Source organism: Siphateles boraxobius, unplaced genomic scaffold, assembly GCF_051911475.1.
Source record: "Siphateles boraxobius isolate OS27281-9 unplaced genomic scaffold, OSU_SipBor_1 19, whole genome shotgun sequence".
NCBI classification, from domain to species: domain Eukaryota; kingdom Metazoa; phylum Chordata; class Actinopteri; order Cypriniformes; family Leuciscidae; genus Siphateles; species Siphateles boraxobius.
The window spans coordinates 16,562,830-16,589,629 of record NW_027508799.1 but is presented as its reverse complement, the minus strand read 5'-3'; the positions used below and the strand labels follow the sequence as shown (position 1 = coordinate 16,589,629).

General features: G+C 45.3%; 1 protein-coding gene across 1 annotated transcript in view; it reads right to left on the bottom strand.

Moving 5' to 3' along the window:
* Positions 1-20,957, bottom strand: part of b4galnt3a (beta-1,4-N-acetyl-galactosaminyl transferase 3a) — a 63,894-nt gene extending 42,937 nt beyond the window's left edge. The window contains exons 1-5 of the mRNA XM_077234007.1: positions 20,653-20,957; positions 11,827-11,912; positions 2,840-2,929; positions 2,667-2,757; positions 2,467-2,567 (exon numbers count right to left, since the gene is read on the bottom strand). Of these exons, the coding sequence (XP_077090122.1) occupies positions 2,467-2,567; positions 2,667-2,757; positions 2,840-2,929; positions 11,827-11,912; positions 20,653-20,836 (552 nt within the window). The 5' untranslated portion in view covers positions 20,837-20,957. The remainder of the gene's footprint in view (positions 1-2,466; positions 2,568-2,666; positions 2,758-2,839; positions 2,930-11,826; positions 11,913-20,652) is intronic.
* Between the last annotated feature and the right edge of the window lie 5,843 nt (positions 20,958-26,800).

Here is a 26,800-nt window from a genome sequence, read left to right as displayed (position 1 = left end):
CATCCCACCCTGTCATACACACAACCACCGACACGGACCAGGTGGAACGGGACATTGTTCAGATGTTACACACACCCCTCCGGGGCGTCGTATCGTTACAAGAACTGAAGGACGCATCTTAACATGACCCGATGCTTTCTCAACTCCGTGTCTATATTCTGAACGGCTGGCCTCATGAGATATCGGAGGAGCTTGCAGCATTTTCCAGAATAAAGCAGGAGTTGTCCTGCTGGAACGACACCTGTGTGGTACGCGGCCTCTGCACAGTCATCCCCAGCACCCTACGCGCACGGGTCTTGGCAATGGCTCACGAGGGCCACCTTTGTATTGTGAAGCTGAAACAGCGCTGCAGAGACCGGGTTTGGTGGCCGGGGATAGATAAAGACATTGAGGCCCTGGTGAAAGACTGTGCCGCCTGCCTCTTGAGCGGAAAGACGGGTCACCAGGCTCCCCCACCCTTACAACCTCTTGCTTGGCCATCACAGCCATGGGATCACCTGAAGCTGGACATATGTGGTGAGATACAGGGAGTTCCTCATCACCAACGCTTCCTAGTGGTTGTCTATGACCTGCACTCGAAATGGCCCGAGCTCATTGCCACCGGCTCTGTGACCTCTCTGGTCATAATCAACTTTCTGGACTCTCTGTTCTCCCGCTGGGGCCTCCCAAATACTATCACTACGGACAATGGCCCGCAACTGATCTCGGCCGAGTTCACCACATACCTCAAAAACAAGGGTATTCGCCATATCCGCACGGCATACTATCATCCCCAAGCTAACGGTGGTGTTGAATGCTTTCACCAGTCCCTGAAAAACAGCCTCAGAGCACACCTGTTCCAGGGATGGACCTTCTCACAGGCCATCCGCCACACACTGCTGCACTACAGGGCCACCCAACACTCTACAACGGGGGTCTCTCCAGCTTTCCTCATGCTTGGCCGTGAGCTCCACCTTCCCCTCCACAGGCTCAGCCCAGCACTGCCTCAGTGCCCACTACCACAGGTCAGGAGCTCAGTTGAACGCCAGCAGAGGCGGATGAAGCAGAAATTCGATCTCTCAGCACACGCAAAGGCCCCTGACATACAGGCCGCAGATTGGGTCAGGGTTCGCAGGCCTCACAGAGACCACAAACTCGCTTCGTACTGGACTTCCCCTCTCAAAGTTTGTCATCAGCTGGGCCCGGCCACCTTCTTGCCCAGTGATGGCACGCGGTGGCATGCAAGCCGTCTCCGCAAAGTACGGGCCCTGGCACATACGACAGGTGTCAGATCTCAAGCCACACCCTCAGCTTGGCAGGATAACCCGGCGTGTCAGCCAAGACCTCATATAGCTCCTGCACAGGCTCCAGGCATCCCTATCAACCTCCCAGCTGAGATGTGTGCTTGTCCATCACAGGCTGCCCAGCCTCATCCTTGTGTTTCACCGCGGCCTGTTCGCACTCGTTCTCGGCCGGGGCACCTACAGGACATTGTACCTACATCAACATTTCATGTCTGAAAACCTGTAGGAGGGGGGGAAATGTTGTGTTCTCTCAAGTGGGGTTTATAAATGCATTGAGTTAGTGTTCAGTGATGCATTTTGACTGTGCTGAATCATTCGGTTATGTCTGACGAATCGATGTGTTCACTTACTTGGGGCTAAACAGGCAGTAAGATGGAAGTAAAAGTGTTGATAAGTTGATGCTACTTCCTGTGTCAGTGTGATCATTATAAAACACAACAGAGAAGTATTCTAAGATTGTGCCCATTTAGTCTAGACAATTTCAGTTACCTGTGAGACGCTCCATTTGGAGTGTATGTCTCTTGGCTTTTCTAATTAATATGCTTTTATATGTTTGTGTTGTGGCAGGCTAGTGCTTTCCACATGCATTCATGGATTTTTTTTTAATTGGACTGACATCTGGCCTTGACTTATTTGGTTTAATCCGTACCTTAGACCAAAAGGTGTGTAGTAGTGCATACCTCAAAACCTTGTTGGTTGGGCAGTTTTTTAGTATGGCGATATGGGTATTAACGTTCCCATAGCGCCAATGACAGAGTGTTGAGTTCAGCATGCTGACATTACGTCACCTAACTACGCTGTTGGCCAATCAAGTTTTTCACTCGTGCTTCAGACACTGGCTACCAGAGTAGCCGGCTCCCATAGTGTAAACGTCTTGAGCATCTCTTTCCCTATCAAGGAACTGGGTTACATATGTAATTGTTGTGCTTTTAGTCCTGTTTGGAACTTGACAACACATGGTCACTACAAACAGTTACTTTATGGAAAACAGCTGTGTGAAGATTCATAAAAAAGTCTCATATTCTGTTCCATGGGTTTGGAATGACATCAGGGTGAGTAAAGACAGAATCTTCTCCCACTAGTGTGATACATTGCATAATTTTATATTCAGTTCCATAGTGAACCTCACCCACTCAACCATTTGAATCTCTCACCCACTTGAATCATTCACACCAGAAATTACCTCTCCAACATAAGCGAGAAGTTGAAGGTTTTCTGGACTTTCGTTTAAACTGAGCCAGAACTCAGAGTTATCATCAGAGGCAACAGCAAAAATATATTCTTCTATAAACATAAAAACATCAATGTATTTGTTTATTTCCTCTAAATGTGTATAATTACATTCAATATACAAAAAAACTTTTATTTTCATGCTGGTCCTACCAGTTTCTGAAGGATGAAGGTAGCCAAAGATTCTCAGACCATAATTGCTCCATTGAGGGGACACAGCAAGTCTGCTCACCGTAGTACGCACCTTTACAAAACACAGTGATATTATATTATACACTGAGACTATCATTGTTAATAGTATACAACTAAATGTGTGTAGAACTAACATTGGGAAATAGGGGATAGAGCAAGTTATTCCTAAGTTGGTCAAGGGATCCGCCGCAACAGTCTTCAAAAACGTGCATATTCACTCGACCCTGAGGGGAAGATAAAAACGCACCATAAATAAGCAATCAAACTGTTGTTGTGAATAGGCACCGATAAAATGCAATAGTTGCAATTTATGAATATATGTATCGGTGTCACTTCCTTGAACAGCAGCCGTCACTCTTAAAAATAAAGGATAAAAGTGGTTCTCAATCTTTTTAACTCGATTATCCCCATAGTCCAACACAATGTAAGATATGTTTCCTCCAGTATTTCTGCTGTAATTGTGACAAAGATGCTTGTTTTCCAAAATTGTATATAACAGAAATTAGGAGTGTTGACATATTTACATGTTGATTGTTTTAAGCATTTCAACAAAGCTGTATTATTTTAATATATTAATAATGATAATAATATTAATTAAATTAATAATAATGATATAGTAATCTTATTTTAATTTTGGGGGAACTTTTTGTATATTGTGTAATGCTTAAACATTTTCTCCAGAGTTTAGTACCTATTAGTGGGCCAGTGAACCAATTTCAATTAATCTTTTTATTGAACTGGTACAAAATAATCAATTCACTGAGATGACTAAAAACTCACCAATCCCAAATGCATATTATTTTGCTGCAGACTTGTATTGTAAATTACATTTGTTTTATGCAATATGAGATCTTTCTGCAACTATCTAATCTTTAAGTTTGAGTTAGTTGTTCCTTTCATTTACCTTTTCTTTGACATGCTTATTTAGTTTATTTACAATGTACAAATTCAATTTTTACACCCTATAGCCCATAATTAACTTAAAATAAAATAAATAATAGTGTAATGTATGATATTTTTACTCCTAAAGGATGGCGTTATATGCAATTAATGTTGGATTCAGATATAACAACTGATTGCTTTGTACAAAATGATATTGGGGGTTTTATACAAAGTTGTTTTGTTTTTAAAAAAATGTGTCAGTCACCATCTTGTGGTTGCTTACTTTGTCAAGAGAAAGTTTTTCAAAACTGTAAAGGTCACCCATGGGCCCAACAACGGAATCCAACGGTGTGGGTGAAGGTATAATGCGTGTATGTCTTTTCGCTCCAGTGAAGTTCACCTTATTTATTAGAATTCAGGGATGCAAACACATGTATGGTCAAAAAAGAGAGAGGTTATCGAAGTACTCGCCCCGCGGCAAATATCCATAATTGTGATGAATTTAATCCTTTGTAAGTTATCATTTTGCAATGTAATATTACAGTTAACACATTTAAATATTACATAAATGTATTATGTATTTTTATTAAACTTTGAGTGTAATGAGTGTATGAATGAGTGTATAAATCAGCAGCAAAAAGTAATTCTTGAAAAAATCTGCACAGTAATTTTATAAAAACCTAAACATGTTAATAAAAATAAATTACTATTGGTAGTCTTATAAAATTCAATCATGCAATCATACATTTCACAATTTTATATTTATATATGAATGTCAAGAATTCAGAAGTGTATATATTTATATAGCCTACACTACACTACACAGAAATACTATACAATTAAATTACACTTATTTTAAATGTATTGTACAGGATAGGTATAAAAAAAATATAGGCTTTTAATAATCTTTCAGTGCGCAAAACCATGAACCCTTCAAAACAGCGCAAAAAGTGCGTATGCGCATCGCGGGTGCAGAATGATGTGCTCAAAGCAACATGGAGTCACAGTGTGCAGTGCTGCGCTGCACAAGTACGCATTTAAAAGTTCACGGCACAAAGCGAAGAAATGTCGAGCGCACAAATCCTAGTGTATATCTGTCCAACAGTTTATTGATTATTTGTTTCTTCACAGTTTTAAATTCCAGTTATTGTGCGTTTGATGCCAATTCATAGTCCTTGTGCTAACAGGCACGGTAGCGAGTCGTTTAAAAACAGCAACAAACATAATATACAAATACACAAAATAAAGTAATTTTATGCAAATCCACAGCCTTTTATCTACAGATCAAGCACTATAATGTGAATATATCATATTGGAGAGAGTTTTACCGTGCATCCTGCTGTAACCGGACGAGGCGCATGCGCTGTTTGAATACTGAATGGAGAATGATTGACAGCCCCAGAGGAGGGAAAACGAGTTTCCGTAAACTTTAATTTAATTATGTAAATAGACTTCTGTCCCTCACATTAAGCTATGGAATGGCTTCAGATGACTTTGTGAAATTATAATAAGACCCTCTCAGTCTCAGACCCAAGTCACCCAAACTGACGTGAAAAAAGCGTGAGGCGCCGAAAAGCGCGCTGTTTGCATCCCTGAGTATTTAGTTTCAATATTACTTTAGCTCTACACTTAATCGGACTCCAAATTTTGAACGTGTTTCTTATTAGCCTAGAAAATAATCATGAGTATTGATTTTGATTTAATTAAGATCTTTGATTATTCTGGGTATCCCATAGGCTACTTTCAATTATTTGTTCATTAAGGGACCCGGTGTCGTGCCGAAAAGTGATGGTCCGCTGAAAATTGATTGCGCCCAGTCTCTTTACGTCTACAGCTGGATCAAAACAGAAATAACGTGCAAACAACCATCAGTTTATGTCCGTGGTAGGCCTAATAGCAAAGGTATGTCTGTGTGATACTTTAACGTTTCTTTTAACATAATAATAACAATTGTGGCCAAATAAGTGTTTGCAGGTTATAGCTTAATGAGGTATGACATTTACGTGATTATAGGAAATAATAGAAGCCTGTTGTTGCCGTTGGAATACGTGTTTGTATTTGGAAAACGGACTGTAGCCTATAATAAAAAATAAAAAAGCCAGAAATCGTAAGATCTCCTTAATGATGAGCTCCATGCTCCATTCATTAGTGCTTTCGGTGTGATCTAACCTGGACAGTGATTTGCGGAAACACCAGACTACACATTAATCCATACTATAAAAGTGACTTTAGAATTGTCACGTTTTCTATGTGTTATTAGTTCAGTTTTGTGATCTTGTTTCCCCCGTCTTTGTGATTTTGGTTCAGTCCTGTTAGTTTTCCCGCTCCTCGTTTGTGTTCAGTTTCTTCACCTGTGTTCTGTTTATTATCCCATTAGTCCCTGTCCATTTAAGACCTGTGTTTTCCCTCAGTGTTTGTTTGGTCGACGTCGATGTAAGGTTGTGTGTTTTTGAAGTCCTGGAGTTTCCTTTGTTTCTGTCTGTTCCTGTAAGTTTAGTTTGTAAATAAATCAACTATACTTCAGTTCCCGTGTCCTCGTCTTCGGCATCCTGCAACAACCCTGACAGAACGACCAACCTATTAAAAAAAAAAAAGATGAGCCGAAGGAGGAAGAACAAGAAGGTGAGCCCCATGGAAATACCAATCCTTTTCCAGAAGGAGCTCTCTCTTGAGGAGTATGCGGGGCGTTACCTAGACCTCTATGATGACATGACTCAGGATGAAGAGGAACTGAAACAGAGTTTCTGGGGTGGTCTGAGAGACCCGTTAGCCCAGATAATTCTGGTAAAGGACCTAAAAATGTCCTTCTTGGAGTTTGTGGATCACACGCTGTGGGCGTGTGGATCCAACTACCTCGTAGAAGATCTCCCACTCCAGCCAGTTCCAAGCCCGCCAGCGCCTGAGCCCATCGCCTGCCCACCAGCGCCTGAGCCCATCGCCTGCTCGCCAGCGCCTGAGCCCATCGCCTGCTCGCCAGCACCTAAGCCCATCGCCTGCCCGCCAGCGCCTGAGCCAATCACCTGCCCGCCCACGTCTGCTGATCCAGAGACTGTTCCCATACCTCAGCCAGTGTTTGTTCTGGAGCACACCACACGTGAGTCCACACGAGAGGACACAGCGCTGATTGTGATGTCTGCGGCGATTCTGTGTGTGTGGGCTACACGCACATCAGTTCTGGCCCATGAGTCCAGTTCCGAGTCCCATGATGTGCTGGCCCCGTCCAGTTCCGAGTCCCATGATGTGCTTGCCCCGTCCAGTTCCGAGTCCCATGATGTGCTGGCCCCGTCCAGTTCCGAGTCCCATGATGTGCTGGCCCCGTCCAGTTCCGAGTCTCATGATGTGCTGGCCCCGTCCAGTTCCGAGTCCCATGATGTGCTGGCCCCGTCCAGTTCCGAGTCCCATGATGTGCTGGCCCCGTCCAGTTCCGAGTCCCATGATGTGCTGGCCCTGTCCAGTTCCGAGTCCCATGATGTGCTGGCCCCGTCCAGTTCCGCGCCAGAGCCCGTTGATCCTGTGCCAGAGCCCGTTGATCCTGCACCAGAGCCTACTGATCCTGCACCAGATGCACCAGAGCCCACTGATCCTGCACCAGAGCCCACTGATCCTGCACCAGAGCCTACTGATCCTGCACCAGATGCACCAGAGCCCACTGATCCTGCACCAGATGCACCAGAGCCCACTGATCCTGCACCAGAGCCCACTGATCCTGCGCCAGTCCTGTCCGGCCTAGAGTTTCCTTTGCCGCTGGTCCTGCCCAGGCCAAGACCCTCGTTGCTGCCGGATCCCCCCTTTCCTGTCAATTTCTCCATTAAAATTTTGGGGGGGCGCCCACCCGAAGGGTCCTCACCGCCATGGCCAGCCGAGGGGTCCTCACCGTCATGGCCGCCCGAAGGGTCAGCTCCACCATGGACACCCGAGGGTCCGACAGCTCCGCCTTGGACGCCCGAGGGTCCGACAGCTCCGCCCTGGACGCCTGAGGGTCCGACAGCTCCGCCCTGGACGCCCGAGGGTCCGACAGCTCCGCCCTGGACGCCCGAGGGTCCGACAGCTCCGCCCTGGACGCCCGAGGGTCCGACAGCTCCGCCCTGGACGCCCGAGGGTCCGACAGCTCCGCCCTGGCCACGCCCACAGCCGGGTCCGACAGCTCCACCCTGGCCACGCCCACAGCCTGCTCCGACAGCTCCGCCCTGGCCACGCCCACAGCCTGCTCCGCCCTGGCCACGCCCACAGCCTGTTCCACCCCGGTTCCCCGAGCTACCAGCTCCGCCCTGGAGGCTTCCCGTCCCTGCACCACCATGCCCTCGTCAGCCTCAAGGGCGCCCACCCTCCCACCCCTTTGGATGTTATACGGCGCGAGGACGCGCCTTCGGGGAGGGGGAGGTTCTTTCACGTTTTCTATGTGTTATTACTTCAGTTTTGTGATCTTGTTTCCCCCGTCTTTGTGATTTTGGTTCAGTCCTGTTAGTTTTCCCGCTCCTCGTTTGTGTTCAGTTTCTTCACCTGTGTTCTGTTTATTATCCCATTAGTCCCTGTCCATTTAAGATCTGTGTTTTCCCTCAGTGTTTGTTTGGTCGACGTCGATGTAAGGTTGTGTGTTTTTGAAGTCCTGGAGTTTCCTTTGTTTCTATCTGTTCCTGTAAGTTTAGTTTGTAAATAAATCAACTATACTTCAGTTCCCGTGTCCTCGTCTTCGGCATCCTGCAACAACCCTGACAAGAATAATGCAGAATAAATCAAATTTAACATTCTATTTGTCAGGTAAAAATGCATCATGCCAATTACACAAATAAATGATTGATGATACACTAAATGATGATGATACACTATTAACACCAGACAGAAGGAGATTCACGTCACCAGATGGAAAGAAGCGTAAATGGATGGAGAAGCATAGGTTACTGTAAAGCTACGTCTTAGTTGGTGCTTATCTTGGCGAAAGCCGAGTACAAATCAGCATGAAGTTTTAACATCTACTCTTGTGTAATGGAAATCATGAAGATCTGGATACGTCCAGTGACTGCGGTGAATAGTGCTGCTGGCAACAAGGGAAAGACCTTGTGACAGCCTGGAGAGACAGCTGACAGGAGGAAAGAGACCCCAATGGGGCTGGTAAGGGTTAGCTACCCTTGTCGGCAGTATCCAGCTCTGTGTTTACAGGATGCTGTAGACACCCGCCCAAGGCTTCTGAAAATTAAAGAGGAAAATATCCCTAGAGTCTGCGAGAGCAGGGGCGGAAGATGACTCAATGGTGGACAACATGGTTAACGACTTTGGAATGGAAACGGATATGAGTATGGAGAGTACTTCACAAAAGACTAGTTCAGGTTCAGCAGTTAGCAAAGCCATTGAACTCCAAGCTTGTGTCTGTGGCTGGAGCAAGGCGACAACGGTCAGGGGTTTGAAGATTCATCAAGGGAAAATGAAATGCTTGAGGGAGAAGGGACAAGGGCCTCGCATTGATCAGTACTTCTTACGGAGTCAGTCAAGTCAGTCGAATGAAATCCAGCGACAGGAAGCAAACCACAGTTCGCAGGATATCAGCACCCCTGTCATAGAGGAGATGAGGGTTTGCACAGTTAGTGATGAACACATTGATTCTTGTGAACCCGGTCAGACTAACCAGCATAAGAGAGAAAAGAACCTCAACGGGCATAGGCCTGGAGTTAGATGGCCAAGAGCTAGTGAGAAAACTGCATGGGACACGGTAAACACAGATCTATGCTTTGCATTGGAAAGATTAACTGGTACAATTGAAAAGAAGCTGGATAAATTTGGGGACATCATTTACGCATATGGAAGTGAGAGGTTTGGTGTGGAAAAAAGGAAGGAAAAAGTACAAACTACTCCTGGATTGTCTAGACGGCAGCAGAAAATTGAAGGGTTAGTTAGAGAAAGGAGACAGCTGAGGAAGCAATGGAAAAGAGCGGAACAAAGTCAGAAGGAGGGACTCAATCTCTTACAAAGGGCCATAAAAGATAAGCTAACATTACACAGAGCTGAGCGCCTACGTAAACGCTACAAAAAGAAGGAACGTGCGAGGGCTAATTTCTATAAAGATCCATTCAAATTCATAAAGAAGTTATTCACCAGTGAGAAGAATGGCACTTTAAAAGCATCTAGGGTTGAGCTAGAGAGATATTTGGAGGAAACGCATACAGATGCAAAAAGGCATGAGCCTATGTCAATTCCGTCAGACATCCCAACTGTCAATCCACCAGAATACCAAATGGAGGTCTGTGCACCTAAGTGGAAAGAGATAGAGCAGGTTGTGAGAAAGGCAAGGGCTTCATCATCTCCAGGGCCTAATGGAGTTCCGTACAGAGTGTACAAGAGTGCTTCAGGAGTTCTAAGGATTCTGTGGAAATTGATAAAAGTGGCTTGGGAAAAGCAGGTTGTACCTAGATCATGGCGCCGAGTAGGGGGAGTCTTTATACCCAAAGGAAAAGATTCTACAAGCATCAGTCAGTTTTGCCCTATTTCACTATTAAACGTCGAAGGCAAAATTTTCTTCAGCATTATTGCTCAGAGATTGTCAACCTACCTATTAAAGAATGGCTTCATTGACACTTCAGTTCAAAAAGCGGGCATTCCAGGATTCTCAGGATGCTTAGAACATATCAGTGTTATCTGGCAACGAATACAATCAGCTAAAAAGGAGAGGAAGGAGCTCCACGTGACATTCCTGGATTTGGCTAATGCATATGGTTCAGTGCCACATGAGCTTCTTTGGGCATCATTTGATTTTTTCAGGGTACCGATGTCGATAACAAATTTAGTGAAAGCCTATTTTGGAGATTTGCAATTTAGTTCCTCAACTCCAGAATTCAGCACTACATGGCAATGCTTAGAGGTTGGAATAATGGCAGGATGCACCATTTCTCCACTGGCTTTTACCATGGCAATGGAAGTAATCATTAGGGCATCAAAATGGGTAGTAGGAGGAGAGCGCTTGGCTTCTGGGATGCGACTACCACCAATCAGAGCATACATGGATGACATGACAACCATGACTACAACGGTAGCCTGCACTAATCGGTTATTGGGGAAGTTAACAGATAATGTTGAATGGGCACGAATGCAATTTAAGCCCTCTAAATCAAGGAGCATCTCAATAGTTAAAGGCAAGGTAGTAGATAAAATATTCTTCATTAATGGTGAGGCAATACCAACAGTTTCTCAGAAGCCAGTGAAGACTCTAGGGAGATGGTACGATGGGGATCTAAAGGACACAGTTCGAGTGGGAGAAGTTAGACGACAAGCAGTGGAAGGGTTGAAGAGCATAAACAGCTGCACTCTACCAGTCAAACTAAAACTCTGGTGCTTTCAGTTTGGTCTACTGCCAAGGTTGCTGTGGCCACTGACTGTGTACGAGGTTTCTTTGACAACAGTGGATAAGCTGGAAGCGTTAATAAGTTCATACATCAGGAAATGGTTGGGAGTTCCATGCTGCCTCAGCAGAGTGGGACTTTATAGTAAAGGAGTATTGCAGCTGCCAGTCTCTGCTTTAACCGAGGAGTTTAAGTGTGCCAAGGTCAGACTGGAAATTACTTTAGCAGAGTCACGCGACAAATGTGTAAGGGAGGCAGCCCCTGTGGTAAAAACTGGTAGAAAGTGGTCAGCAAAGAAATCTGTAGTAGAGGCAAAGGCTGACCTTCAAATTGGGGATATCATGGGACAGGTACAGCATGGAAGAGGTGGTTTTGGGCTCAGTTTAGCTCCTCCTAAATGGCACAAGGGTGGGTGACACCACCCACAGAGGACAACAGGATTCTCCCTTAAATCAGGGGGGAAAGGAACAGAGGAGGGAGAGGGGGGTGCAGAGAAGGAAGGAGAAAAGTTTGGACAAGACAATGTCCCGTGCTCGGTTTTAGAGATCTTCTTTCCAGGGTGCGTTTTATTGCTTTATTGCAGGGTGAGTTTTATCTCAGATTTAGACTGAAAATTAAATCTTACAGAAAAAAAAAAATTCTTACAGAATATTAAAAAACATAAATCAGAATTCTGTTTTTCAAATTTAAATCACAATTAACTTAATAAAAGTAATCATATACACACCTGATGTGTTTTGATTGGCTGTTGGTCAACAGCAATATTTTTTTTTAGGAAAGTCACAGAAAAAAGAAAATATTTATTTTAAATTCAGGGAAATAGTACAAAGATTGTTGACTCTTGTTCAGAAATTGTACATAAATTGTGATGACATACCTCAACATGCTTATGACAATGTCAACAATCTTACCTGCATCCTCTGTGCCTCAGGAGATTCATTTTCTAGAGGGGATTTCCTTTTGTAGATATCGTGGCTCACATTTCTTTTTACAGGCTCTTGAGGATGCAAAAATATTCAAAGCAAAAGTATACAGTAAGTAAAGTAATGCATCAACATGTGGATTCTTTACATAGTGGATTTACATTACTGACAGTGGCACACATCATTTATGAAGGAGCAGTTCAAGAGAGAACTTTTAATTATTTTGCACGGCCCCAGCCTAAGGATTTAAACTCTATGTGATGGCCATACAAAAAATTGGGTTGTCAGTGGTTTTCAGAATTTGTTGTTGGTGTATAGGATGGCCTGGATGAGTGTGAGATTTCCCGGCCTGAAATGTTGTCTCAGTCCTGCCCTGTTCTACATGCTGGTTTTTCAGACGGGATACATCCATTAGCTAACAAAATTTAAAATGTAAATCCTTTTTTATTAATGGATTAATATTAAAATATTAGAAATATTAATAAATAATAATAGTCATTAAGTAAATAGTATAAATTAATATTTTATTAATTGAAAATGTTTAATCTTAAGCGTAGCGTTAGTTCTTGCAGGTTATGTTAGTCAACTTGCATCAGCTGACTCTCAGCTGATCCACGTCTACCTATAGGAATATGACGCCTATCACTGTATACATATATAAGCTCCTTTAGTATTATCAGCAGCTATCGCGTTTCTCAGGAGCTAATTAAATGGCAAAATTCAGCAGGCAAACCGCATCATCTCACAAGGATTCATGCAATCAGGAATTTAGCGAGAGGAATTTGTTTCCCACAAGGATTTCACCTCAGATTAATTCAAGTTCGTGTTGTTGTTTTTTTAAACATGCTTGTACACGTAGGATACACGTGCTACACACAGCCTACGACGTAGCTACGGTGTGAGTTCGACGCAGAAGTATATATTGGACTATAAATAAAGGCTATTTGGTAGCTAAAAATGCTTGTTTTAAAGGATATCGAGTTGCTGTATTGAAAACTGCTTGCTCTAAAAGTTGTTAGTTGTTATTGGAAACATTGTTGTTTTAAGGTTATTTAGCCCAGTCGTTATTTGGAACATGGCTGTATTTTAGGTTTATATGGTGTCATTGTCACATGATGTGCTAAGCTTATCAGGTATCAGCAATATCCTGTTGTTTCAGCAACTTGCTATCAGTATTGTACTGGTGGTTGCTAGTGCAAATGTTATCGAATATATGCTTGTTACTTAGGCTTCTAGTATTATTGCGCATACTGTCCTAAGCAACGTGCTGTAGTAATCAAACATTGTTTTAGGCTTAGTTGCATTTAGAAAATGCATGTTCTTTATTCTCTCCGATTATCGCAACCTGCTGTGTTAAAGCTAGCACAGGGGGTGGTGTATGGGGACACACCTATGACGCAAGGTCTCTCCTTTGCTTACCTCTCTGCCGTGCGCGGGCGCGGTTTGGAGCACAATATCTGTCTCGCATGCACGCTCGCATGCACGCTCGCTCTAGATTACGGGATACTTTAACTAATTTGCGGTATAACTAGTCGATCAGGAGTGGCTCAACAGGTAGATATATAGATAAACTCATATTTCAGCCATTTGACCAACCGGGTTGACACTTCAGCATGAGAAATCGGGGGTGTGGCGTGAGAGCGTGAGAATTTGGCTGACCTGTGGCAACAGCAGCAGCCTATCGAGAGAGGCTTCGCGCCCAATAACGTCACGTCCCGCCATAATAGGCTCGGCCTTGGCCTATAAAAATAGCTCGACAGGCTGATACAAACTGATTTTCATCTCTTCAGCGAAGCACTACTGCATCGCTGGATCCGGAGTGAGAAGCCGCGCCGTCTAAGAGTAAGCCTTCTGCGGGACGAGCTTTCGAGCCTGAAGCCGCTGGCCTTCACCTCGCCGCCTGAAGCCGCCGTACCAGCTACGCTTTCCGTCGTTTATTTCCTTTTACTCTGCTGGGAGTGTGTGTTCTCCGTCGCGACTCACACTCTCTCTCTCTTTATCTAAAAGAGCTGCGTCTTTTTAAAGCCGCACTCAGCGACGGGGACCACCATTTCATCTGCGTTTCCCGCCAGGGTAAGGATAATGCAGCTATCGCGCTCGCTGACGGCGGCTGCCATCATTGCAAGCTATTGCCATGGTGACTCTGAGGACGCGCCTGGCATTTTTTCTCAGAGTCTGCACTCCCACCCGCTGTAGTGCCGCACTGTACTCAGCGGGTCCCTGAGCCTTCTTCAGCCCGTGAAAGCTCGCTGGTTCGCCCGCCAGCTTCACCAGCTTCAATCGAGTCGCTCACTGACGGCCGCCGCCTCCGCCTCCGCCATTATGACGACGAGATATCTACATCTGTAGAGAAGGCCAGCTGCTCTATCCTGGCGTCGGACAGTGAGGATTGGGCGAGCTCTGTGGACCTCCCCCCTTCTGCCCGCGAGTCGTCAGGGAAACGGGCCAGCATCAAAACCGCGGCTAGCTTTCTTTACGTTATAAGAAAGCTACCCCGCCCCCCGTGGGCGTGTGTCACCGGCGAGATGAGGAAAGAGTGTGTTTTAGTCCCGCCGAGGCCGGACCAATCTACATTTCTCAAACATTTCTCAGCTCCTCTTAGTTTGAGCGGCTGAAAATGTCAATATTGCAGCAATGAGCCTGTTGGATAACACGCACTCCTGCAAACAAACGCAGACACACACAAAACTGTGATGACGTTCTCTTATCTGCTTGACGCCCCCCGTGGGCGTGCGTCAACGAACAAAATGAGGAAAGAGTGTGCTTTAGTCCTGCCGAGGCCGGACCAATCTCCATTTCTCAAACATTTCTCAACTCCTCTTAGTTTGAGCGGCTGAAAATGTCAATATTGCAGCAATGAGCCTGTTGTATAACACGCACGCCTGCAAACAAACGCCGACACACACAAAACTGACGCTCTTTCCCCCTGTAGCTCAGTGGCGAAACCCAAAGCCTTCGCACGAGAGACCCGTGTTCGATCCCAGCTCTCGCAGCAGATAAAATTTAGTCTCGCCGCGGCCAGACTTCCACCGAAACTTTTCGCTTTTCAGTTCCAGGAAATGCGACTGTTCCTGTGTATTTTGCAGTAAACAAGCCGGTACCATGGCCCGCTTGCCTGCCCACAAATGCCGTTCCCACGGCGACCCAGAAAAATCATATAAGCAGTGTATTTTCTGGTATTCCGGCCACAGCCGATGGTGTTATGAGTGTAATAAAAATGCCCACAGCCCAGTGTTCATTTCTACACACAAACACAGCCCGCCACAGTGCAGGGCTCTCACAAATGAGATCGACTCATGTCAATTGTAAATGAAATGTAGTGAATGTGCCCACAACCCAGTGCCCCCAAACACTACACACTGCATGTACCACGGTTTCTGTAAAACGAAACCAACACACATACAGTCAGCTCAGAGTCTTCCTAGCCTCCTAGGAAAACGACGGTGTTTAAGTCTCGCCGCGGCCAGACTCCACCGAAACTTCTCGCTCGTTCAGTTCCAAACAATATGACTGTTCCAGTGTATTTCGCAGTAAACAAGCCTGTACCACAGCCCGCTTGCCTGCACACAAACGCCATTTTTACAGCGACCCAGATAAATCCCAAAAAGAGTTTATTTTCTGGTATTCCGGCCATGGCCGATGGTGTAATGAGTGTTGTAAGAATGCCCACGTCTCAGTGCCCATTCCCACACACAGACACAGCCCGCCACAGTACAGGGCTAGCATGAATAAAGTCGACTCATGTCGATTGTGCATTAAATCTAGTGAATGTGCCCACGAAACAGTGCCCACAAATACTACACGACGCATGTCCCTCTGTTTCTGTAAAAACGAAACCAGCACACATTGAGTCAGATCAGGCCGACGGTGTTCTCAGTGCAGTGAGTGTGCCCGCTGTCCCGCACCTACATTCCCTCACAGACATGCTAGACCCCACGGGGTTCGTCCCGCTCGCTTTCTCTCGACAAACTGTCATAGAGAAGTCGAGCGCGGTCAGGCTGCCCGCAGTGATCAGCGCGCCCCCCGCCTCGTAAACTGCAAACACAGTGTTTATTCTCAGCACACCGGAGCTCTCCAGCCACTGCTATGCCGCGGCCAGAGCCCAGATTTCATTCTACCCCTAGCTATTCACGCAGATGCGTGGGCAAAGCTTCCCGGGGTATCAGAATGGGTGTTGAACACTATAAAAAGAGCCTATTCGCTACAGTTCGCTCGACGTCCCCGCCGTTACACGGCGCGAGTCGAAACCACGGTAAACAACGAAGTATCTCATCTACTTCGAGCCAAAATAGCGAAACTACTGAGCAAAGGGGCCATAGAACCTTTATCTCAGGCTCAGAACGAAGGGGGGCTATACAGCAGATATTTTCTGGTACCGAAAAAAGACGGGGGTCTCAGACCCATTCTAGATCTGCGACAGTTGAACAGAGTGCTTGTGAAGCGCCAGTTCAGAATCCTGAGGCATGTGAGTTTTGAACTACTTGGACGATTGACTGATTCTTGCTAAATCACACTCAGAGCTCATAGAGCACAGAACCACATTACTCGAGCATCTCGAGATTCTGGGTCTCACAGTCAATTGGGCGAAGAGTTCGCTGTTTCCCAGCCAGAAAATGTATTTTCTGAGAACAGTGCTGGACTCGCTGTCTATGACAGCACGTCTGTCGCCGGAGCGCGGACTGGACATTCAGCGCGCCGCGAAATCCTTCCGCCGCGGCTCTATAGTCCCGCTCAAAAGGTTTAAAAAAATTCTGGGCCTCATGGCCTCAGCATCTTCGGTCCTTCAGCTGGGCCTGCTTCGCATGCACCCACTGCAGTTATGGCTGAAAGCGCGAGTTCCACCCCGGGCATGGACCTCTGGTCTGTTTCGCCTCAGGGTCGACGTGAAATGCGTTTCGGCTCTGAAACCCCGTCATCTAGACGGCTCTATTCCTCGAAATGGTCAGTGTTCTCTGCCTGGTGTCAAGCTCAGGGCTTTTCACCCGTAGACTGCAGGGTTACAGAAGTGCTCTCCTTCCTTCAGAAGCTGCTGGATAAGGGCAGAACCCCATCCACGCTCAAAGTATACGTGGCGGCCATAGCGGCGTTTGCAAAACCGACGTCTGGCCAGTCACTGGGGAAAAACGACGTGGTCGTGCGATTCCTCAGGGGAGCTCGGAGGCTGAATCCTCCCAGACCCCCCTCAGTCCCTGTGTGGTACCTTTCTACGGATTTCGGAAGCCATGAAAGGTGCCCCATTCGAGCCAATCCATTTGTCAGACATGAAACATCTGTCTTTCAAAACGGTGTTTCTTATGGCTTTCGAGTCAGTTAAGCGCATAGGGGACTTACAAGCGCTTTCAGTAAGCGTGTCATGTATGGAGTTTGGGCCTAATGACTCAAAAGTCATACTCAAACCAAGGCACGGGTACGTGCCCAAATCCCTCAACACACCGTTCAGGGCCCAGGTTATTTTCCTTCAGACAGACCGAGCAGCTTTTCGTTTTGTTTGGCGGACGCTCCAAGGGACTGGCCGCATCAAAACAGAGCCTATCCAGACGGATAGTCGATGCCATAGTGCTGGCTTACACTTCTAAGGGCCTGCATTGTCCTTTGGGTGTCAGAGCGCACTCCACGAGAGGCGTGGCCTCGCAGTACGCACGTCATGTTGCATTGTATTCCCCATAGCGTAAGATATTATGCAGTACGAGATACTCTCGTAAGGGACCGTTGGTATTTATGGAATGGGCCACCGGAGGAAAATAGGGGAGGGTCATGTATTTTATTCTTTGTTGAGGGGAGGGTCATTCAACTTTTTTTAGTCTAGGGGGAGGGTCACCCAACTTTTGTATTCATGAAAACAGCAAAATTTCAGAGTGGCTTGTTTGGTGAATATTTTTTCCATGTAGCTTTACGTAGCTCTCTCGGTCTTGGACCCCCATCGCTATCAGATGGGTCTGACCCAACAAAAATCCAGTTTGGCGCTGTCTGACAGTGCGCGCGCACTTCAGTACGCGCTCAGAAAAAGTGCATCATGTACAGAACGCCAATGACATGTTTACCCCCCATCGCTTTAAAGCACGAGCAAATAATGAACTTTTGTGATTGCAAATAAGTGCAGTGTCCTGTGAGTGTAACTCTACCGCGACATTAACATGTGATATGAATGTACGTTGCGTGTATTGGGACTGAGGCGCCAGAACTGCAGCTGATAGAATGTGCGCTGTACGATACTACCATATTTTAGTTTCCATTCTTATGTGTTTCCACAAAGATGTTAGTGAGTAAATCTACTGAAATTGCCACAATAACAGTGGAGTGTGATGTGTTAGACGTAGGGCTACCACATTTTTAAATTACTATTAGAATTATTTTAAGTTAACATAATAAAATATGCAGACCTACACCAAAAAAAAAAAAAATAGTTGAGGATAAATTCTTTAAAATTGGGCAATTCCATCGTTATGGATGTGAAATTTGCAGTCAAAACTTGAAATATAAATTATCAGAAAATGCATTTAATACTGAATCTGTTTATATATCCATATCCCTTAATGAAGGAGTCAAGACATTCGAAAAATATCAGTCTACACATGCGTTTTATATTTAATATGAGCAAAATACACGTGACGTGACGCAACAAATATTTTTTTATAATTCTACGAATTAGGCTACACTGCACAAAACAAAAGTAGGCTAATAACCGGATGAAGAAGGGTCGGCCTCCACAGAACATAAAATATTATTTTTTATTTTATTTTTCGTGTTCGCATTTATGAGGAAAAAAACAATGTTACGGACGTGACAGTTCTCCGTTACGGACATGACCGCTCTGAATGCGACTTCAGAAAGCACAAAGCCTTTATTTAATGTAAAATTCATTTTTTATCAAATGTACCTTAATTTTAACTAATGTTTCATCAACCAATTAACTGGATTTAATAAATAAGAAGTAAACATAGTAGAAAATAGATCATCATGACACGGAGTCGCCGGCGCGTGAACTGGATTCTCGTCTCATAAATGAACGGAAAATCAGCGTATAATGTAGCTACTTGCCTCACAGACTTGAGAAATATATAGAAAGCTTGATGTCTACTTTTAAACAGAACATTTAAAAACGAAAAACAGACTCCTCTCTGCTTATGTAATCCGTATGAAATCTGTATTTCTCTCTGGCACGTTACTGTGAAGATCGCAGGTCAGCATCGTCAACTTCATCTTGAAGCCGACACACTGACACAGAAAAAACGTGTTTATTAATAAACAATTAAAATCTCTCCTTGCTATATTTGACATATTCATAATCATTACTTTTGCCGGTTCTTTGTGGCAGCTTTAAGATAGGCCTACTTCATTGGGAGCGCCATCCTTGTTACATGAACGCGTCACCACTGCATCAGCACCGAAAATCTAAAAATGTAAAATCTAAATCTAAAATAAAACATTATGATACGAACCGAATTGTAGGTTTGGTCTATCGTTACAGCCTTAGAAAGATGAGAAAGCAGGAGTTTAGTCGTCTGTCATGGTTGTAAAAAAACGATGGCTTTCTGAACATCTTTGCCAAGCGCAAAGATGTCATGCCTTTTTCCAGGGGAGGGTCATGCCTTTTTTCACAATCATTTTGGAGGGTCATAGAAAAATGTATTACTGGCGAAGGGAGGGTCGTCTTTTTTGACTACAGATCTCAAAACTCCTCCGGTGGCCCCTTAAATAAATAACGAACAGTCCCTAAGTGAACGTACTCGGTTACTAACGTAACCTCGGTTCTCTCTAGAGAGGGAACGAGTACTGCGTATTTGCCATGCATACAACAGCTCTGGCTCGCTTCAGCGATGAAAACCAGTTTGTATCAACCTGCCGAGCTATTTTTATAGGCCAAGGCCACGCCTATTCTGGCGGGACGTGACGTAATTTGGTATCACGTCACGCAGGGCCTCTCTGGATAGGCTGCTGCTGTTGCCACAGGTCAGCCAATATGCACGCGAGCCGCCTTGCCTATGTCTGCATGCTGTCGCAACGCGTTTTACATTGATTCAAAATTAAGGATAATTTTTGGCTTCAATATCTCATGGAAAAGAGGTTTTTCCCATAGCGTAAGATATTACGCAGTACTCGTTCCCTCTCTAGAGAGAACCGAGGTTACGTTAGTAACCTAGTACGTTTTCATGCCCCCCAAAACGCAGTTGTCCTGTAAATAAACACCCAAATCGCATAAAGTTTTCCATTTTTAGTTAAAAATGGTGTGTAAATGCCCCCTCAGAGGAGACCAAGCGATTTTCTGATGCACTGAAAGTACAGTCCATCAGTTTGTGTATTCCTCCTTGAGATTTTATACATGTGAGATCAGGGAGTGCTACTCTCTACCAGAGCAAAAGGAACATCATCAAAATATTAGAATAAGAATTATTGACACTAAAGTAAAAGGTCTGTTCTTTTCCATAGGCTACTTATGCACTATATTCCATATGTTCTGAAACTGATTAAATGATGACCTGCAACCTTCCCTCTAATATTAGTTTCAAGTCAAAGTCAGTCAAGTCATGATTTTTAACATGGAATCTCTGAAACCGGAAAGACAACTAAATAGGCTTTATAGATAAATAAAGAGTGGAGTAGCTGAACATGACAAACCTAATAAAACATTACATCTTACTTACATAGCCTCGTACAGTAATTCATGTATGAATCTGATATTTTATAATTGGCTGTTTGAAGAAATCAATTATATTCCTCCTAGTCTCGTGCTTTAAGAAAAACTAAAAAGCATAAAAAAAATCAGCCAAAAAATTAAATGAATCCAGCCTAAATAATAAAATAAAGGTGACTCACCAGTAGTTTTTTTCAAAAACAAAAATTGTCTTGCATCCACATGATTTGCTCCCAAGGATATGAAAACATAAAATACAATACAAATAATGAGTAGATAAAATGAATATAGCATAGTCTTGCGGTGGTTAAAAGCTCTCACAACATACATTTTGCTAGACACTGAGCCTAGTATGATGCACAGCATGTACTTCAACTTTCAGTCACACACAAAAAACCGGCTTAACAAGATTGTGATGTTGTATAACGAGGGTTAGTTAAATGGCCTGAGGGACTGTTTGTTTTTTATTTAAGGGGATACCGGAGGAGTTTTGAGGTATATCGTCAAAATACACTTGCCTGGGTCCTTCCTCATCTGCATCTCCTGCCACAGCACCCTTTTCACTACGGAAAAAGGTCTGTTCATTTGGCGCATTTATCTGCCTCTTGTGCCAAATTTTTTTTTCTTTTTAATTCTTATTTTTCGGCCCCACCAATTTCTTTCTCTTCTTTACTTCTTGCATTTTTACCACCAGTCTCTGTTGCATTCACACAAACCCACCAAACCTGACCAAAAGTAAACTCCTTTAATCTGCGCCTAGTTTGGGTTAATGTAAAGGTTTTCAACGGCTCTGGTTTGAGCCAATCGGATGTCAGGAAAAATGAGGATCAGTCCAAGTTGGGAGGGGCTGCTCGTATCCCCCCTCAGATTGAAAGTATTGGTTTGGCCCAGTCTGAAACACACACACAGCTGAGCTGTGTGTTCTGCTGCAGCTGAACGGCCGGCCAGGCCGGTAGCGTATCATAAAAAAAATAAAAACTTTTTGACCACCGGCCGGTTCTTCGGCCTGAAATAGACTGGCCGTTCGGGATTTTTCCCGGTATTCCCGATGGCCAATCTGCCCCTGGCCGAGCTGATAAATGGTCAGTGTGGCGCGCGGTTCAAATTAGTTTCGTTCCAATTTTGGCGCATAAACATTATCGAACATTTATCGAACTCTTGATATCATTTTATCGAGAAAATTATATCGCGATAATTATCGTTATCGTTTTATCGCCCAGCCCTACTTGTCAGTGAAAAAAAAGTACCGCACGAAAGAATTCACTTACCGCACTCAAAAACAGCTTTCTGGCTTTAACTCCAAAACGGCATGATGTAAATAAGGAAGGTTTTCGTGGGTCTGGTCAGCATTGCGTGTTGTACGCGCTGACGAAATTTGACGTACATGACGTGAGTGGTTTTCAAGGAAATCTCAATGGTTCATCCGTCCTGGGTTTCAATCGTCCCGGCTCTCCCCTACATGAGAGGACACTGGCTCCACTCGGAGATTGTAGAATCTTGCGAATGTGTTGGCTGTCGCCCAGCCTGCAGCTCTGCAGATATCTGTCAGCGAGGCACCATGCGCTAGAGCCCAAGAGGAAGCCACACTCCGGGTGGAGTGGGCAGTCACACCAAAGGGACATGGTCGATCTTGCTGCTGGTATGCCAAACCAATGGCGTCCACTATCCAGTGAGACAACCTTTGCTTGGAGAGAGCCTTTCCCTTCAGCTTCCCACCATAACAGACAAAAAGCTGGTCTGAGGTCCTAAAACATTGCGTTCTATCTTCGTAAGCACGGAGAGCACGTACTGGAAAGAGCAGTGCCAAGGCTGGATCTGCCTCCTCCCAGGGCAGCGCTTGCAGGTTCACCACCTGATCCCTGAAAGGAGTGGTGGGAACCTTGGGCACGTATCCAGGCTGGGGTCTCAGGATCACGTGAGAGTTAGCCGGCCTGAATTCTAGGCACACTTCGTCAACCGAAAATGCCTGCAGGTCCCCTTACCCTCTTGATGGGGGCCCAAAGTGACCAGGATCGCTGTCTTCATAGACAGGAGCTTAAGCTCCACTGATTGCAATGACTCAAAGGGAGCACTCTGCAGGACAGATAACACCACTTCTCTTTTCCCAGTTGACCCAAAGGCCCAAATGGGTGAGGTGCTGGTGCACCAGATCCCTGTATTCACAAACCTGGTGTAGGGTATGGACCAATCAGACACATACTAATTATTCATTATATACAAAGGTTTATGAAACTCCTCACACAGCCCAAATGAACAAACACAAGGGCAGAAACAGTGTCAGGTTACAGGGCATGATAAGGAGATTTTACGACCTCCGAGGAATGTGGCCACATACTCAAGAGAGAGACTATGAAACAGAAACCCTCTTTAAAACAGACTTTGCTGCATTAATCATAGACTTACTGATCTATAAATGAACATGCGTAAAACTTTGAAAGAAACAGTGTAAATGGTTTACTGTCTCGTGTACTATTAGGTATATATTATGGTATGTATCCTGGTATACAACCAACTAACGATCAATGTAACCTCACCTGTATCATGCCTCCTAACTAATTAATCCTCATTTAATGACTCACACTTCGATGTACATCACCTTCTTCTAGAATGCGGTGTGGATGTGTTATAGCTATTTTAGCATTAATAAAGGTATAATCATATTATGGGACAAAGATCCGTAAATCAACTAAGAGCCACTTTCCCTCTCAGACATGTCCCCTTTCTGATTGGTCGAGTTCAACTCTTAGGGGAGGATCTTCTCCAGGCCTTATTAGAGACAGTCCACATGTGACCTCCCTCTCTTAGTTCTTTCATCCAGCCGCAACACTGTTCTGGTGATACTGGGGAGCCCCCTCCCCCTCCACGGGGGCCCCAGGGCCCAGCAGGCCTCGATTCCAACCAGATATGGGCTCAGGCAGGAGAGAGATGACTCTCTCACAAAGAACCAAGGACAATCTCAAGAGTTTTGGAACAAAGACTCCAACCAACAACGACTCCAATCACCCATCCTTCCGACTTCCTCACTTCTCCTGGGTGCTCGGCGTGGCCTCAACAGAGTCCCAGGCCTTGCCCAAACCAGTCATGCGTTCGTGGAGAAAGAGAACGCTCAACCAACTTCCACTTGACACTGCCGGAACCATCAACGACTTCAATTTTCAACAACTTCAAGAATTGTTCCCATTACAAATGCAAGTATTCAATTCAATGAAATGTGAAAATGAAATTCTGATGGTTCTTCTCATAGACCCTCTTCCGGTTTCCAATTTCATCCTATCACTAACCTATTTATGTACTCATGTGTGTATGTTGTTTATTTTATTTATATTCATATAAATATCTATATTTAGTTAATAAAACTTGTATATAATATGTATTTGGTTCTGTTTTGTTTGCAATACAAGTCACTTTACGATCACGGTTTTTGCTACTGGCTCAAAGTACTGTACAGGTGAAGAAATAATTATCCTTCGGTGGCCATGGAAGATACCCTTTTCTTAGAATAAATTAATAATCAAAAGAGTTCGTTGGAAGAACTGATTAATTGATTGTAATATTAATTCAGCCACATCAAGTTAATCCAATTAACTGACCCAAATATTTATAATTAATAATAACAAGATATTATTGATTATTAATATTTCCAAAAAGCTGAGTTAGTCTCGAGAGTGAGCTAGGAGCAGCCAGTTGTCGATATGTTCAGGATGCGAACCCCATGTTGCCGGAGGGGCACAAGGGCTGCCTCAACGACTTTCATAAAGACGCGAGAGGACAGGGCTAGCCCGAATAGGAGAACCGTGTACTGGTATGCCTGCGTCTTGAAATTAAACCGAAGAAACAATCTGTGTCGAGGAAGAATGGAGACATGAGAGTACGAGTCCTTCAGGTTGATTGCTGCAAACCAATCCAACGGACAAACACAGATATTGAACTGAAGCCTGAGAAGGGTTCGGTACAAGATGCGCAGGTCCAGGATTGGCCGTAACCCACCGCTCTTCTTGGGTACAATGAAGTAGGGGCTGAAGAAGCCAGACTTAATTTCGGCTGGAGGGGCGGTCTCGATCGTACCCTTCGTCAGTAAGGTGGCGACCTCCACACGCACCACGGTATAGCAGATTCCCCTGAAGCGGGGAGGAGACTGTGCAAATTGAATCGCATAGCCGAGCCTGATGGTACTCGCTAGCTAGCGGGACGGATTGGGAAGCTCCAAAAACTGAACCAGCGGGGTCATGTGAACAACAAACGTACCCACGATGGGGCAGCAAGGCGGAATGACCAGCCCGGACATGGAAGGTGAAGTGTCCCAGTGTGGGGGCTCGGTCATAAGCCGCGTCCTGACAGAGGAGACCAGGGAAGGATGTGCGTTCCACTGGGGCCTGCTCTGACAGGGTTCTGTGTGACAGAGGAGGTTGAGAGTGGCGAGGCTCGTAAGCGGCACACACTGCCATCCACGACCTCTGAGGGCTCAGAAATTGGAATGTCACTTCTTTGGAAGTTCCCCCGGGGGAAGGAGTGGCCCTGCAACCACTTCCTGGAAAGAACTGAAACCCATCTTTGAGCTGCCCTTAACGGGAGTGCCGCATCGCCTGACGTTCAGTAGGCTGCGGGGCTGGTACGGGCTGGGGCGCCTCCCTGCGACTACCTCCACGATGTGGCCCGGGTGAAGGCTGATGCTGGGGCCGGGCAGGAGGGGCTCTCTGCGGCAAGTCTACTAAGGCGTCTGAGCCAGCGGCTGGGTGGCAGCAGCTGGCCTTGGGGTCAGAACATGTTTGATCACCTCAGTCTGCTTCTGGGTTGCAGAGAATTGCTGGGCGTCCTCGACCGCGCCACCGAAGAGGCCAGCCTGGGATATGGGGAAGTTGAGGAAGCAGGCTCGCTCAGCTTTGCACATACCAATTAGGTAAAGGTATTGAGGTATTGGTACTGGCCCCAAAAACTTATCATCCAGCCGTGAGCGCTCGGGACAGGGTGGAGGATTCCATTCCAGCCTGATGCTCGCAGCTGCCCGGAAAAGCATGGCTTTCAATTCCGGATCATACTCGGGCAATGCTGGCACACCCGAAGGCGGCAGATCAGCCGAGTCTTCATCTCCAGAAGACTCCAGCCCACCTTATGATGCGGCGATCTGGATCATCTGGAGTGCCGAACGAGACGCGGGGCGGGTCCGAAAACCGGCCGGCAATCTCATCCTGCACGCTTGCGGGTTGCAGTGCCCAAGAGGGGTGTGTGGCCTGCGAAGGAATTGTCGGGGTTCTTTTCCACACCGCAATCCTAAGGTCATTAGGCCAGGCCACAGTATCGCCTCTCTCGGAGGGGATAGAATGGGGACTCTACTCTACCTCCACGGAGGTCATTGAGTCTTGACCGAAGCACCACAATGTACATGTTCCCGCAATGAGAACATGAGTCATCCACAAACGCTGCCTTAGCGTGATCTAAGCCCAAACACGCAAGGCAGCGATTGTGGCCATCAGATGACAAAACAAATCAACTGCACCCAGAAGTGCACGGGCGAGACATCTTTAAAAAGAAGCCACTTTTTGTGAGAGGAAAAAGCTCAGCAGAGTGCCCAGGGAGTAGCACACACACTGATGGCAGATCACTGCACAGACCAGCAGCAGGCAATGTGATCTCGCTGGAACGCGCCGTTACACCAACACACTGGAGGGCCGCTCGTCTCGTAGTATCGAAGATCTCAGATAGGCTTGAAGAGGAGTGAAGGGATGCTCTTGGCTCCGAAGCAAAAACATAATGTGAGATTGCCAGCGCTCCTCCTTTTATACCCACGCAGTGGGGCGGAGTCGCGACATGCAAATTCCATAGACCCAAGGCATTTTCATGCCATTAGCTCGTTTGTGGTGATAGGCACATTCACCTAAGGTTCTGTCACCTTTGTGGTGATAGACCACCTTCGAAGGTGATAGGCTTCTAAGCGAAACCCCCATTTCGTCATTCACTGATGTAACTTGCAGTGACTGAACAAAAGGGAACTAAATGTCCTTATTTATCCAAAGTTCAATGTATTTGAATTGACAAAGCTGAAAAAAAAAAGGTGGTACAGTTGGTGATAACTTTTGATCCATTAACTTATAAATACTTTAAACAAGCAAGAGTTAGGTAAAATAATAGTTTAATGGTAGAATATGTTAAAGGTTAAAAATAAGTTTAATTTAAATAAACATGTAGATAAAAGAGAAGAGCTGAATAAGTAATGGTGATTTAAAGGTGCAGTGTGTGATTTTTAGCACCATCTAGTGGTGAGGTTAGGAATTGCAACCAACAAAAGTTGGTTAAGGAAAATATGTCATCGTCTGAGACAGCAGAGTAGCCAGT